The 16673-nt window shown below is 41.0% G+C and overlaps 2 protein-coding genes across 2 annotated transcripts in view; both read right to left on the reverse strand.

Moving 5' to 3' along the window:
* The window catches only part of LOC135550349 (palmitoyltransferase ZDHHC20-B-like), a 319193-nt gene that overhangs the window by 49397 nt on the left and 253123 nt on the right, over positions 1-16673 (reverse strand). The gene's annotated exons all lie outside the window — the stretch shown is intronic.
* On the reverse strand, positions 893-8066 carry LOC135550335 (peroxiredoxin-4-like). Its single transcript, XM_064981021.1, has 7 exons — positions 7669-8066; positions 3952-4069; positions 2359-2475; positions 2147-2269; positions 1836-1966; positions 1649-1683; positions 893-996 (listed from the first exon to the last, which is right to left on the reverse strand). The coding sequence occupies exons 1-7, from the start codon at positions 7880-7882 to the stop codon at positions 946-948; spliced, it is 789 nt and encodes a 262-aa protein (XP_064837093.1). The 5' UTR covers positions 7883-8066; the 3' UTR covers positions 893-945.

Genomic DNA, 16673 nt, shown 5'->3' on the forward strand with positions numbered 1-16673 from the left:
TTGTGTTCTGTACAGGCTTCCTTCTTTCCACTCTGTCAATTAGGTTGTTATTGTAACTCCAATGTTGTTGATCTAGCCTCAGTTTTCTATCACAGCCATTCAACTCTGTAACAGTTTTAAAGTCACCATTGGCCTCATGGTGAATACCTGAGTGGTGTTCTTAATCTCCAGCAACAGAGTTAGGAAGGACGCCTGTATCTTTGTAGTGACTGGGTGGATTGATACACCATCCAAAGTGTAAATAATAACTTCACCATGCTCAAAGGGATATTCAATGTCTGCTTTTATTGTTCCCAATCTTCCAATAGGTGCCCTAGTTGAGGCATTGGTTAAACCTCCCTGGTCTTTGTGGTTGAATCTGTGTTTGAAATTCACTGCTCGACCTTACAGATAATTGTATGTGCGGGGTACAGGGATGAGGTAGTCATTAAGTCATGTTAAACACTTATTACACACTAAGTCTATGCAATTTATGAGACTTGTTAGGCAAATTTACAAAAAACATTCCACTTCGACGTTATGGGGTATTGTGTGTAGGCAAGTGACAAAAACAAAATCTCAATTGAATTCATTTTAAATTTGGGCTATAACAACTATGTGGAAAAGATCAAGGGGTGTGAACACTTTCTGAAGGCACTGTACTTTGTCATGCCTGCACCTTTTATGTTATGTGTTCCTAATGTTTCCCCTATGTGTGTAAACTCTCAAGCAACAAGTTTATAGACTTCTCTGTTCTGGTGTGTCAGAATGTCAGACATTTCTAAGAGACATTATACGGTTGTCGTAGTTCCTGTCCTGTTTCTCTTCTCAAAAGGTCACTAATTTACTCAGATCGCTAGATGAGATTGAATTAGATTAGCCAAATATGGCTAAAAACAAAACAGACACCAGATTATCAAAACTGTTTTTATTCTGAGTTTAAACCAAAGTGTTTAGAGGGGAGGGTCAGTTCAGCTTGTCAAAGTACTTGAGTTTGCCCGCTGGGTCTGGGATTATCTGTGAAGAGTAATACATTGAATTAGTGCACAAGCAGTTGTATAAGAAAATCCTATCAAATCAAATGTATTTTTAAAGCCCTTTTTACGTCAGCAGATGTCAAAGTGTTTATACAGAAACCCAGCCTAAAACCCCAAACAGCAAGCAATGCAGAAGCACGGTGGCTAGGAAAAACTCATTCGATAGGCAGGAACCTAAGAAGAAACCTGGAGAGGAACCAGGCTCTGAGGGGTGGCCAGTCCCCTTCTGGCTGTGCCGGGTGGAGATTATAAATTTAATCTCATGCATGCACTCACTTAAAGCGGCAGTCAGCAGTTGAAACAATAATAAAGCATATTCCCCGACCCTGTTGTTTCGGTAAAAAGATGGAGGGACGCGGCTGGAGAAATGTAACTACTCAAACTCATCGACAGAGCTATGGGGATGCAAGGATTGACCATCCATGGTTATAGTTTTAACCATGTTGAGGCTATATAGTGTTGGTTTACAAACATTGGAATAAAACAAGCTCCTATTTTCAGGTTCTGATAGGGTATGACAGTTGAACTAAGCTCATGAGGCATTTAGAAGTTATTCTTCAAGAATAAAATGGGTACAAATTGATGTAGCAACTGCTGATTGCCTCTTTAACCACACACAGTATGAAACTTACTGTGTCACTGCCTGGCTTCCATCCTGCTGGGCAAACTGCAAAAAAAATTTTTTTTTAAATTCACACAAACTGTAAAAAAATGTAAAAAGACCATCCATAGCAACCACAGATAATTACGTGTTTAGCTGTATTATCTGAGGATGTTATGTGGTGAGACTGAATTTGGAGGCTGAGGTGTGAACCGTACCTTCGCCGTGTTTGTCAGTATACTGGAAGGCTTGGACAAGCCGCAGGGTCTCGTCTACAGAGCGCCCCACAGGGAGGTCATTCATGGTGATCTGCCTCAGGACGCCCTTGTCATCGATGATGAACAGGCCCCTGAGGGAGACAATTAAAACAATGAGAAGTTCGGTTCAGTTTCAAACCGCATTACTTTAAACCTCATGAACTTAAGAGTTAACAGGTATTTTGTTGTACCATTTAAAAAAAAAATGGTAGTAGTACTAGTAATCTTCTTTTGAAGTGGCTTCTACCCCCGTGAGCAAGTGTATACTGTACCTGAGTGTATGTCCTGCGTCCTCCAGGAAGACTCCATAGTCTTTGGAAATCTGGTGTGTGAGGTCAGACAGCAGAGGGATTTTCATTGGTCCGAGTCCCCCCTGCTTCCTGGGTGTGTTGATCCTGTTAACAACAAAGCCGGAGGGAGAAAAAAAACTCTGAAATTAAAGTACAAGCACCTCTGAAGAGGGGTGTGATGCTTGTAATCTTACCATGCCAGATGTGTGAATTGTGAGTCGACAGAGCAGGCAACAACTTCAGCATTGATGGCACGGAACTCGTGCACACGATCACTGAACGCAATAATCTCAGTCGGGCAGACAAACGTGCTGCAGGTACACAGAGTTAGTGTTATCAGAATAACACATAGCCAACAACATTATTACTTTACCAAAGCATACTGGATTTTCATTAAGTCACTGGTTCTAAAATACAGCAAAAATCTGTATAACAGTTACTACAGTTTAGATTTTACAATACACTATTAATAATTTCTCTCTTTCCCTGAATCTCCCAATTAAAATCAGATGATTTGGATTGCTATTTTATATTTATTCATCCTGGTACATTACTAAAATCATTTTAATACCCAGACAAAATCCTGCAATCTTGTCCATACTGTCGTTATACTGCCTTTTCTTTATATCTGAAAGATGAAACCAATAACAAACCCAGTTTGCCAACAGCTTTGAAAACCCAGCAGTAACATTTTTTCCAGGCATTGGGACAATGCTTTAATTGCATTATTCTTTCCATTTAAATGCATGTAGTTCGGTCCTTAAGCTGTTCTTGTACATTAATGTTCAGTCTGTCATGTGTGTGGACTCAAGGAAGAGTAGCTGCTGTGTGAGCAACGGCTAATGGGGATTCTAATACATAATTTACATTTCTGTTGCTTGATTAATTTCACCAGTCATTTTCCTTGCATGTTGAGCTCCAATTATTTAGATAATTGCCTAGTGCTAATATAAATAATTTTTTAAAAGTCAGTTAGAGTACATTTGCTAGAAAGCTATCAATGTGCATAATATGGAGAGGGTAGGAAAAAAAAATACTACATGTGGATCTGCAAACTTTAAGCAAAAATGCCGTTAAAATATATTTTTAAAATCGCGTTCATCTAGGTCAGACATTTGATTTTAATACACGATCGAAAAGAGAAAAATTCTAGGGTTTCTAAAGCACTTAAAAGCGATGAGGGCATGGGCTCAGTTTCAGAAGATCACTTTTTAAAATTGATTAACAGCGGGTCCACATGTTCCCGCAACACTCAAGTTGTTTGGGAAAAAATATTATTTATATTTTATTCTTACTATAAAATGTTGTGTTGACTGATCTGGGCAGGGGAATGTAATTGTGTCTTGTTTGTTTAATGAACAATTGATTTCATTTGCATGGTGCAGCCATAGCCTATAGCCTAGGCTGCACAGACAAGTAACATAAAACTCAAAATATGCTATTCTATTGAAATACATTTTCTTAGTATCTTAATGTTTCTTAAGATCTGCCAAAACTTATAATAATAATAAGATTTCTTTGTGATGGTATATAGTCAATGGATTTATTCAAATAGACATCCGCTGGCTGCGCAATGGGATGTAGCCTGTAAAATGTGCATATCGACAAGTGGTAAAAATGGGACTGTTTGAAAGGGGGGTCATATAAAACATTGCCCTTTAAAAATAATAAATGATGTCCGAAATACGTATAACCAAGTCAAAATAAAAAACATTTTATGACAGTAGCAAAGAACACTATAAAAGAGGATTGTTTTAGGATGGAGGTCAGTAAGAGATAGTACTCACAAGTCCAGGGGGTAGAAGAAGAAGACGAGGTATTTCCCTTTGTAGTCCGACAGTTTGAGCTCCTTAAACTTACCATCAATGACAGCTGATCCCTCAAAGTAAGGTGCAGGCTTTGAAACTGCAAAAAGAAGAAATGACAAACACATTTCATGACAGTTTTGGCTGCCAGAGTCAGTTTACCTCAGAACATTTTTGGTCCTTGGATGTTAATGGAGTAGGCTTGCCCATGTAGCCAATGTGAAATGGATAGCTAGTTAGCAGTACACGCTAGTAGTGTTTATTTATTTTGTGACGTCATACACTCTGAAACCTTGAAGTAGTTGTTTCCCTTGCTCTGCAAGAGGTGCGGCTTTTGTAGGTAACGATGCTTTGTGGGTGACTGTTGTTGATGTGTTCAGAGGGTCTGGTTCAAACATAGGTTCCATCAAAAAAGAGGGACGGAAGCAATACTGTTACACCTACACTCCTTAACAGTACATCTTGGGATAGGGCACACCTGGCTACCTCTTGGGGTACATCCTGGAAGTGGCCTTATCTTCTCTCCTCTGCTGATTGGAAAACGCAACAAATGTGAAAGCGATAGGGAAGGTACCAGCCTAGAATTTAATTTCACCTGCCTTTTTAAATTAATGCAGATAAAGAAAGCGCAGACTTGATGAGAGGAAGCCACTTAACATAACACTGACTGAGATTCATCCATTGGGATTGTATGGTGCAGCAGCTGTTATTGCTAGGGCCCTCCTGTCTGGGTCCTTGAGACAGTAGTTGGAGTAGCCAGCATATTCTGACCCTACCATTCCGCTTGTTTATACTGAGCTGCACTGGGGTCGGAACACAATCACGGTTAGATTAAGACACTGCAGCGCCAGATCACAAACTACGTTTTCAGAATTTAGGCTTCGATATCAATACCAGCTTAGTATAATGATAATCAACACCATAGCGATATCACTGTGAAAAAAATGACTTAATAAAGTCAAATATACAGCACTGTTACTGTATGAAACGCATGGTCAACTCGCCATCTGGACTGCTAGGCCAATGGTGGGTATGCAGGCTTTTGATCCAGCACTGCTCAAACACACCGGACTCAGCTTAACAAGGTCCTGTTAAGTAGTTGATTTGTCAAATCTGGTGTGTTAAGATTGGGGCTCGAACAAAAAAGTGTAACCCCCTGCAGCTCTCCTTGACCTATTATGCTGTACCATTTGAACATTAGCCTTAAACCAAAAAAGGTATCAAATTGCTATACTTCGAAGCAAGGTAGCTAAGCGGTTGAGTAGGGCTCTAGACTTACAAGTAAGACATGAAAGAAGTAATGGAAAGCCTAAATAACTTCAGGAGTAAAAATATGCTTAACCAATCACATAATAAGTTGCATGGACACACTATGTGCAATAGTGTTTAAATTGATTTTTGAATGACTCATCTCTGTATCCCACATATACAGGTAATTAACTCAAAATCTACCTATTGGTAGATAAAATAAAGCAGACATTGAATATTCCATTGAGCATGGTGAAGTTATTCATTACACTTTGGATGGTGTATCAATACACCCAGTCACTACAAAGACACAGGCATCCTTCCTAAATCAGTTGCCGGAGAAGAAGAAAACTGCTCAGGGATTTCATCATGAGGCCAATGGTGATTTTAGAACAGTTACAGAGTTTAATGGCTGTGATAGGAGAAAACTAAGGATGGGTCAACAACATTGTAGTTACTCCACAATACTAACTTAATTGAGAGTGAAAAGAAGGAAGTCTGCACAAAATATTCCAAAACATGCATGCTGTTTGCAACAAGGCACTAAAGTAATACTGCAAGAAAATGTGTCAAAGCAATGAACTTTTGTCCTGAATACAAAGTTTTATATTTGGGGAAAATCCAATACAACACATTACTGAGTACCAATCTTCATATTTTCGAGCATAGTGGTGGCTGCATCATGTTATGGGTATGTTTGTATTTGTCATGGACTGTGGAGTTTCAGGATAAAAAAAAACTTAAGCACAGGCAAAATCCTAGAGGAAAACTTGGTTCAGTCTGCATTCCACCACTGGGAGATTAATTCACCTTTCGGCAGGGCAATAACCTAAAACACAAGGCCAAATCTACACTGGAGTTGCTTACCAAGACAGAATGTTCTGGAGTGGCCGAGTTACAGTTTTGACTTAAATCTGCTTGAAAATCTATGGCAAGACTTGATCTAGCAATAATCAACAAAAAACTTGACAGAGCGGAGCATGAATACTTCCTGAATGCACCGTAGGTTACCAATGCAAACGGCGCATTCTGCTCCGTTGACGCATCATCTCAACTACATACTGAGTTTGTAAAGTGATTTTATTTCCTCTATATTGAAAGTTCAGAAATAAATTGCTATACTCATTAAGCTGAGACAAGCAATTCAATTCTGAAATGTTACTCAACTGTCAGTATGCTTGCGCTTCACTCCGTGTGCAAAGGGGGGACTAGGAGTAATTAGAGCCAGCAAAACAGGGACAGGGCAGATGTTTTCATTGCAGGAAACAAGTTAATGCATATTAGTGTTGACCAAATAATAGTTTTAGAACTAAAAAGAAACCAGCAGCAACATTGTGTAGCCTAATCACTGAACTTAGGCGACATAAGCAAAATTATTCAGTCAGAGGAGGGCAATGTCAGTGTCGGTAACTTTCGGTGTATCGTCCCAGCTCTAGTTAGTATTGTTGTCTATCAAATTCTATAGGCTTCTTTGCTCTCTCCTCTGACAACGTTCGACTCTCACACTCACTTGACGTGCACACACGGAGGCACACATGTGGATAGCTCTCTAACATCTTAAAAGTGCACCTGAAGCATTATTTGATGTTCAATCTTTTTCCGTGGTGGAAACAATTAAGCAGCGGCACAATATAACGGAAACACTGTAGTCATCTCCATCACATTTTTTTTAAGACTTTGAAATTTAAAGACATTTTAATACTTAAGGCCTTGAAATCAGATAAATGAATGTCAGACTTTAAAGACCTAGCAGACACCCTGATCTTAGTAAAATAATCAGTGGTGTATAGCCAAGGCCATATGCAAACAAAATCAAATGTACTTCTCATAATTTAAATTCACAAGATAGAATGAACTTGTGTCAGCAATCGAGAATTGGACCTTGATTCTTGAGTTTGGGCGCTGCCATTGGACATGCCACAACAAACTCAACACTGGCAAAAGCAACTTTCATTGATTTCAAAGGAAGCATTTCTTCGAAGACTGATGGCAATGCCACACCAATGGCTATAGTGTAGCAGGGCCTTTAATCTAATCATGACGGCGTTCTGACCCCAGTGCAGCTTAGTGTAAACAAGCGTAATCGTAGGGTCGAGAAAACTGCAGGCTACAGTTGAAGCCAAGTTTTTTGGCATGACGTGTCCAAATGTACTACTAGCTACAATTTATGAATTTGGGTCGACAAGTCAAATCTGGCAGATTACAATAACGCGAATACCGATTTGATTCAAACTTCAGTTGTGAAAATGTGCAGTATAACTGGAACGGTGTCTAGCTAACATTAATCAACACTACTAAGTTAGCTATCTAATTGGCTGCAGGCAAACTAGTTAGCTAGCTTTGTCGTTACCATTGTATTGATGGGTAAGACATCCTCCCGTTATTAAAATAATTTAAGTCAATATGATTGCCAAGTACAAATACAGTACCGTGCAGGGGGACAATACCCACTTTTTGCCTTGCTGAGGTGCAAAGAATGATCGGAGACGGGCACACGGAAAGCCTCTCCGGGGTAGACGTGTCCTCCAGCGTAGTTGTAACACTCTTGGTCCTTTTTCCCATTAGAGCCGTCTTGGGCTGCAGTGGTAAACTTGGTGACAAGACAAATTGTGCAAAACACACTTAAAATGTCCTTTAACATTTTCATATGAAGCATGACGTTCATTCCACCGTCTTGCTAAAACCACGGAGCTAGCTGCTAAGAAAGTACTGTACAGGAAGAACTACAAACCCCCTTCTTCGTGTGAATTTTCGGCAGACTAGACGCTGTGTTGCATATTGCTGCCTTTCGCAGGTCAGAATGCGGAGTGCACATTTTTTGGTCACAAAAAAAGGGTCATGTGGACATTTTAAATTGCACCACCTAACCCTGCAACTATACACAGTAGGGGTGCGAGGGTAAAAATCACTGGGGAAGCCAAGCCAGAAAAAAGCCATATTACAACCTATGAGTTGTGATAATTTAATTGTTTGCTCTAGACTGTTAGTTAATATGCCTTGGGACAGTGATATATAGGCCTAGGGCAGAGACAATAAGAAGACACAGTGGCAAATAAATTCAACCACACCTTTGTTTCATCACAAAACCAGAGATCGCATGTAACAAACAGCATTGTCAAGCAAGTTAATATTTCTGACTTTTTCAGACTACTAAACAAATATTTATTAAGAATCACTTGGAGAGTTACTGCAAGTTGCAAAGAAAACAGGAAACACTACCCCAGCACCATTTCAACTTCAACATTTCAAAATCATCAAATCACATATGCTTAGTCTAATACAGTGACAACTAATAGATACCAAAAACTATTTAGTCCAATCAATGTAAGCTAAATATGATGTGGCTGTCCAGGGTTCCGATTTCTGTGTATGTGTGCAGGTTCGTGCAAGTAGAAAAAAACATGTTGACTCACCCTACTTGTAGAGACACCAATGCCATCCTCCTCGCTTTCATACTGACGAAACGGTCTATGACTGTCATGCAGTAAACAATTTTAATTTTGTCCTAGGCTACCTGGCTAAAATGTTCTGCCTAGCCTAACTTCCTTTTTATGGCCAACGTTAGCCTACATCTAGCTACATACTGAACTTCCATCAGGCCAGGGGCACAATGTATGAATTTATGTTTGGATTAGAATCACCGTTATAATTATTGGCCATTATAGAGAATTAAGTAAAACCACAAGTCCAAATCCCTGTCTCCATCCATGGCTAATTTAGGAAAGGGTCCATTTTAGCTAGCTAGCCACTGGACAACAACACAACTAGATGCAACAGTTCAAGTTGTTTCGGTCAATGACGCATTGCTCTCCATGTGATTGGAGAGAAGCCAAATCCAAACCGACTTCCCTTGAAAAAAATGGTCGGGTGCGCCAGGACTATTCACAGTTGCGCTCACTCAATTTAGCTCAATTCTGATTGGCTATTATTTTATACTTTTTTTAATCAAGGGAGGCCAAATGCTCGCTGGCTTGCGTGGTTACTTGCGTAACCCAGGTTTTCTGATATTATGGGTGAGACATTTCACTACACTAGTGGAATTCACCAGAATCTTCTAAGTAGCTCGAAGAACCAATCATACACGTCTTTCAGAGAGACAGGTTGAGTGGCGAATGAGTGAGCCCCTCCCCTCATAATAAAGAGCCACCTGCCTGCCCTCCGATAATTTTGGAGCGTGCCAAACTTCCTCACACTCTTGTGAATAGGGGAACGTGGTGAGATGGCTCACTCAATCTCAGGGAAGAGGGGTTACACAAGTAACCTTAAATTATCTTTCAATTATTTGTTTTGACATATCACTAGCGGGATATTACCAACTCCCGTAACCCACATGCTCTCTGAAGCCAGGCAGTCTCAATGTCAACCCACAGAGGCCCTGACACTGAGGACATTATGTGCCAATAACGGAGCAGTGGCGTTTAGTCGGAAGAACCTCATAAAAGTATGAGGAATGCCCAACAAGCTGCACTGCAAATCACCTGCAAGGAGAGTCCCTTGAACAGAGCCCAAGAGGTAGCCATACCTCTGGTGGAATGAGCCCTTAGGACCTTCGGAGGCTGTAACCCCTCGTTATTATAGGCCAATACAATTGCTTCCACAATCCAATGAGACAACAGTTAACAAGAGAGGGGGCTCCCCTTGCAGGGAGGCACCAAGGACACAGAGTTGGTCACTCTTGTGCAAAACTCTCTTCCTATCCAAGTATATGCGCAACGCATATACTGGACAAAACGGTGTAGCAGCTCCTCTTCAATCGAAAAGAAAGGTGGCGGGTGGAAAGCCACAAGCTCCAAGGCCAGACAATTGTATTTGCGCTAACCTCGGGCATAAAGGCGGGATTGAGCGTAACATACGGGACTCAGAGCTTCCACAGGAGCAACCAATGTCTTAGACCTTTAGACCAAGAGGAAATTCCCCCCTTGGGTAGACACTTGTTTTGAAGTTCACAGGCAGGGCTACCTCATCACGTGACCATAACCACTACATTCACCCCCCTTTGACCTCTTCACTCATGAGACCACCCCACGTTGGGCAGCATTGTATGACACGGGGAATGAACCCAGAGCAACCAACGTCTTAGACCGTTAGACCAAGAGGATATTCACCCCTTAGGCTGTGGGCAGACACTGGGTTTGAAGTTCGCATGGCTTCCTCATCATGTGACGATGACCGACTCATGGGCTAATTGGGTGTAACCGGTGTGAAATGGATAGCTAGTTAGCAGGGTGTGCGCTAATAGCATTTCAATCGGTGATGTCACTCGCTGAGACCTTGAAGTAGTTGTTTCCCTTGCACTGCAAGGGCCGCGTCTTTTGTGGAGCGATAGGTAACAATGCTTCGAGAGTGACTGTTGTTGATGTGTGCAGAGAGTCCCTGGTTTGAGCCCAGGTAGGGGAGAGGGACAGAAGCAAATCTGTTACATTGATGCTGCTGACCCAGATCACTGGTTGCTGTGTCAAAAGGGGGGTGAGTGTAACCGGGGTGTGCGCTAATAGCGTTTCAATCGGTGATGTCACTCGCTCTGAGATCTTGAAGTAGTTGTGGCTCTGCAATGTCCATGGCTTTTGTGGAGCAATAGGTTACACTGCTTTGAGGGTGACTGTTCTCAATGTGTGAAGAGGGTCCCTGGTTCGAGCCCAGGTGGGAACGAAGAGAGGGAAGGAAGCAAACCTGAGACATGGGCAACAAGGTGAACTTGGAAAAGCCATGGTCAAACTGCTGGCACGAATGATGACTGACAGTACATGCAGCTCATTCACTCCTTTTGCAGTAAAGTTGTCTTAAAGGAGAGATATTTCATCTCCATAGTTCCAGCGGCTCAAAAGGCTGCTGTGAAATAGCCTCAAGCACAATAGACTAATCCCATGATGGGGCTAAGGGCTTGGGAACTGGATGTACGGGATGTGCCGAATTATGTATATAAACCCTGGATTGCGTGCGCTATGTATTGGCCATCGAGAGGCTTTGAAGCCACTGGTCGGCCATATTGGCACTCCCCAGTAGGAGCAGTCCTCCATAGGAATTAATTCCATGTATTTAAGTATTTTTTTGTTGTGGTGGGGACAGTAACATTAGCACTCTAAAAAAATACTTTAAGGAAAATGTTTTTATATATTTCTTCATTCATTATTTGTATGTTTAATATAAAGGGTGCATTAAGGTGTCTATAATATAATAAATGTGTCAAAAGCAAATACAGACATGAATAAATGCATTTCTATATCTTCCAAAACCTACCAAGATGGTTGCATGGTGACTTCAATACAGTGACCCCTGTCAGTCATCCTCGGTTCCTACACATCATTGGACATGCCCCCTTCATGAAACACAACAGGGGGTGATTTCCCACCTTGTTCTTGTGGAAGCCTATTTAACATAGACCTTAACCTTCCCTCTGTCCAAAAGGTCCTGCAAGAAGCATAAAACCTCAGATCCAGAGCATCTGTTTTTTTATTTCCATACAGTAAACGTGCAGAAGGGCGGCGCGTATCGTAGTGGTTAAGAGCATTGGTCCAGTAACTGAAATGTCGCTGGTTTGAATCCCAGAGTTGACTAGGTGAAAAATAGGTAGATCAAGGCACTTAGCTGTTTTGAGGAAGGGTTAACTTGTTACAATTGTACACATTTTTCCATGGGGCTGCTTTATAGCTAATCTCAGGCTACTCTACACATTTTGCCATGAGGCTGAGAGAAGGTTGGTGGCACCTTAATTGGGGAGGACGGGCTCCTGGTAATGGCATCAAACACATGGTTTGATGCCATAGATACACATGGTGAGGTGTGGCTAAACGTGACCATGCTCCCGAGTAGGGTATTCCCTGGACTCACATGTTAAATTGCCAACTTTTTTTTGCCTACTCATAACCCGACAATGGCTGTATTCTTTTTCTCTATCATTCTATAAAACATTTTGAATATGCTTGGTTGGTTGTTTAACATAATTCCATGTCATCTTAATCAAACTACATCATATCTAAAAACACTGATTCTAAAAGTAAAAATGTTATCATGAACAGAGACTGCCACATGGAATGTATGTCACCATCAGCCAAATTACCGGTTCCAATGGACTTTCTTCAGCTAGCTAACATTAGATAACTATTTTATAGCTAAGATTCTGAAAAGCTGTTGTGTACCGTTTTGTTTGAATAATAGTCAAAGACCGCTAAATTACGTTTCATCAACTTCCCAAGGTCCAGGTTAGACGAAACTCATGGTTTCAGGCTATACCCTGCAAAGATAATGGAAATCTGTTACTCGATACATGTGTGTTTGAAGCACTTCATTCACAGTAAAACACTTGTATCTAACTAGCTATATGTATTGACTGTGTAAACCTGGAGATTACACAAAGTAGGTGTAGATATCGCCATAGGCTACTTTGGCAAGATTGTCTTCACAACTGGTCTCCGGCAAGTTGAAAGTATACAGGCAAGCCAACAATAAACTTTTCTAAATACTTAGACCGTTCAAGGGCAGGCAAAGACGTAGTTATGCGGCATATTTAAGACTTGAGAATTAGATCGAGCCTCCAATAAATTCTACACAGAGTACCACAGTATGAGTCATAATACCCATAAAACCTAGCGGTCAAACTGGGAAATGGTTCCAATCCATTTTCCACCATACATTTTATAATACATTTTACATTTAACCAGGCAAGTCCGTTATGAACATATTCTTATTTACAATGACTGCTTACCAAAAGGTCTCCTGCGGGGACGGGGGATTAAAAATATAGAACAAAAACAGGGGCCTAAGACAACACAGCATGACATGGTAGCAACACAAGATGGCAGCAGCACAGGTTAAAAACATTGGGCACAGACAACAGCACAAAGGGCAAGAAGGTAAAGACAACAATACATTATGCAAAGCGGCCATAACTGTCAGTACGAGTGTCCATGATTGAGTCTGAATGAAGAGATTGAGATAAAACTGTCCAGTTTGTTTGTTGCAGCTCGTTCCAGTCGCTAGCAGCTGGGGTGAAAGAGAAGCGATTACAATAGAGGAAACCAAGTCTAGATTTAACTTTAGCCTGCAGCTTTGATGTGCTGAGAAAAGGACAGTGCACCGTCTAGCCATACTCCCAAGTACTTGTATGAGGTGACTACCTCAAGCTCTAAACCCTCAGGTGGTAGTTACTAAATGTAGTAAGTTTTAAATTGACCTAATAAACCTACATGAAAGACACCTCCACTGTGGGGCTCTATTGCCAAGGAGCAGAGACAAAAATGTACAGTTTGATAGTTAATCTAATGCCATTTTACACCTTTTTGCCATGAGACTGAGATAACATTTTGCAGTTTTACAGCTAATTTCCGGTAATTCAAAATGGTTTTGCCTTGGTTTATGACTTGGGGGGGACACACACTACCTGTTAGCGATAAACCCCCACCACTTAGATTGAGCAGTGGTGGAAAAAGTACCCAATCGTCATACTTGAGTAAAAGTAAAGATACCTTAATAGAAAATGTCTCAAGTAAAAGTTGAAAGTAACCCAGTAAAATGCTACTTGAGTAAAAGTCTTAAATTATTTATTTTATTTTAAAAGTAAATGTCTCAAGTAAAAGTTGAAAGTAACCCAGTAAAATGCTACTTGAGTAAAAGTCTTAAATTATTTATTTTAAATATACTTAAGTATCAATAATAAATGTAAAAATATATAAGTATTAAAAATGTGATTCATAAAAAAATTGACATTTTCTTGTTTTTTTAATGTATGGATAGCCAGGGGCACACTCCAACACTCAGACATAATTAACAAACAAAGCATGTGTGCTACAAGTCTGCCAGATCAGAGGCAGTAGGGTTGACCAGTGATGTTGTCTTGATAAGTACATTAATTTGACCATTTTCCTGTCCTGCTAAGCATTCAAAATGTAAAGAGTACATTTGGCTCCCAGGGAAAATGTATGGAGTAAAAAGTACATTTATTTCTTTATGGATGTCGAAGTAAAATTAAAAGTTGACAATTATAAATAGTAAAGTACTGATAACCCCCCCCCCCCAAAAAAAACCGACATAAGTAGTACTTCAAAGTACTTTTACCTAAGTACTTTACAGAACTAAGGTGGAGTTTAATGAAAATAATGATGGAAAAGCGTTACAAATTGGAGGAAAGTACGTTTAACATATTTGCTTAATGATTTGACAACTCGTGCACAAGTTATCTGTCCTTCATATCGGAGTACTGCGTGTCTTGGCCAATCAGTCATGGAAATCACAGGTCGTGCGGGACAGCATAAGACACATCTAGCAAAGCGCTCTCTCCACGTTTCTCAGATATTTAGCAAGCGTGATAACAGCTCAACCCCGACAAACACAAGCTAAAATTCTAAACAGAAATGTTGCAACAGCCTACACCTAAACATTATCTATTTGCCATGCTGTTTGGGATGAAAACTACACGATTTTTCAGTGTGATCAAGTGTAGGCTACGGATTTCAACAGCAGGTGCATTACAGCCAATGCGCCCCGTCACCCAGGGCAGCGTAAACGAAGTGGTAATGTCATGTATTTATAGCCCATTTATTTATCTAAATGGGCTATAAATACATCCAATATATTTTCTGAAAATGTTAATGTGACCACATTTTGTTTATATTTCAACTTGGGCTGGCTAGGCTACTTTGGCCTTTTCAATCACAAATTATTAGCCTACCTGAATGTAATCAAACACAATAATGTTGACAGACTGTTACATTTCTAATTAAAGTTGCATAGGCCTAGAAGATACAAACCTGCTTAAAGCAAAACCCTCACCACCCATGTTAGTCATATACAGTGCATTCGGAAAGTATTCAGACCCCTTGACTTTACACATTGTTACGTTACAGCCATATTCTAAAATTGATGAAACCGTTTTTTCCCCCTCGTCAATCTATACACAATACCCCATTATGACAAAGCAAAAACAGTTTAGAAATGTTTGCCGATTCATAAAAATTAAATATTACATAAGTATTCAGACCCTTTACTCAGTACTTTGTTGAAGCACCTTTGGCAACAATTACAGCCTCGAGTCTTCTTGGGTATGACGCTACATCATTCTTCTCTGCAGATCCTTTCAAGCTCTGTCAGGTTGGGTGGGGAGTGTTGCTGCACAGCAATTTTCAGGTCTCTCCAGAGATATTAGATCGGGTTCATGTCCGGTCTCTGGCTAGGCCACTCGAGAACATCCAGAGACTTGTCCCGAAGCCACTCCTGCGTTGTCTTGGCTGTGTGGCCTGCCGCTGAAAAACATCCCTGCAGCATAATGCTGCCACCAACATGCTTCACCGTAGGGATGGTGTCAGGTTTCCTCAAGACTGATGCTTGGCATTCAGGCCAAATAATGAAATCCTGGTTTCAGCAGACCAGAGAATCTTGTTTCTCATAGTCTGAGAGTCTTTATGTGCCTTTTGGCAAACTCCAAGTGGGCTGTCACGTGCCTATTAGTGAGGAGTGGCTTCTGTCTGGTCATTCTACCATAAATGCCTGATTGGTAGAGTACTGCAGCGATGGTTGTCCTGTCAGAGAGACCATCAGGTTCTTGGTCACCTCCCTGACCAAGGCTCTTATCCCCCCGATTGCTCAGTTTGGATGGGCGGCCAGCTCTAGGAAGAGTCTTGGTGGTTCCAAACTTCTTCCATTTAAGAATGATGGAGGCCACTGTTCTTTGGGACCTTCAATTCTGCAGAAATGTTTCGGTACTCTTCCCCAGATCTGTGCCTGAAATGTAATCTTTTGGTTCAATTATAATGCATAATAAGCATCATCAACAAAGGGAACATATTGGGTGTATGCTGATAAATGGTAGAAAGAATATGTTAATTTAGCAGACTTGTTCAGTAGTAAAAACCCTGCTCTGGATGCATGACTGGGGGGTCGGTCGAATGCTGCTTCCGCTTGTTCGACACCCAGGCAGATGACACAGAGGGAGTGCGTGTCCTTGCCTAAAATGGTTGCCCTGCATAGGCATGGGTCTGCTGGGGAACGGGCCGGGGCCTTGCTTGGTAGCCCTTGGCCGGGCTAGCAGGTTCCATGGTGCCAAAAAACATCTATTCCGCGAACAAAGTGAAACGTCACTAGTGTTCGCCACTTGGGCTAGTAGCCTAACTAGTTAGCACAGTGCTAGCCGGAGAAGCTAATCCTTTAACAATGTGAACGTAGCTACTGTTCGCCACGTGGGCTAGTATCCTAGCTAGCCTCTTGAAACTCTGGGGGCGCTATATCATTTTTGGATAAAAAGACATGCCCGTTTTAAGTGCAATATTTTGTCACAAAAAGATGCTCGACTATGCATATAATTGATAGCTTTGGAAAGAAAACACTGACGTTTCCAGAACTGCAAAGATATTATCTGTGCGTGCCCTAGAACGTGCGCTACAGGCAAAACCAAGATGAAACGGCATCCAGGAAATCAGCAGGATTTTTGAGGCTCCGTTTTCCATTGTCTCCTTATATGGCTGTGA

The sequence above is a fragment of the Oncorhynchus masou genome, chromosome 12 (assembly GCF_036934945.1).
Source record: "Oncorhynchus masou masou isolate Uvic2021 chromosome 12, UVic_Omas_1.1, whole genome shotgun sequence".
Taxonomy (NCBI): Eukaryota; Metazoa; Chordata; class Actinopteri; order Salmoniformes; family Salmonidae; genus Oncorhynchus; species Oncorhynchus masou.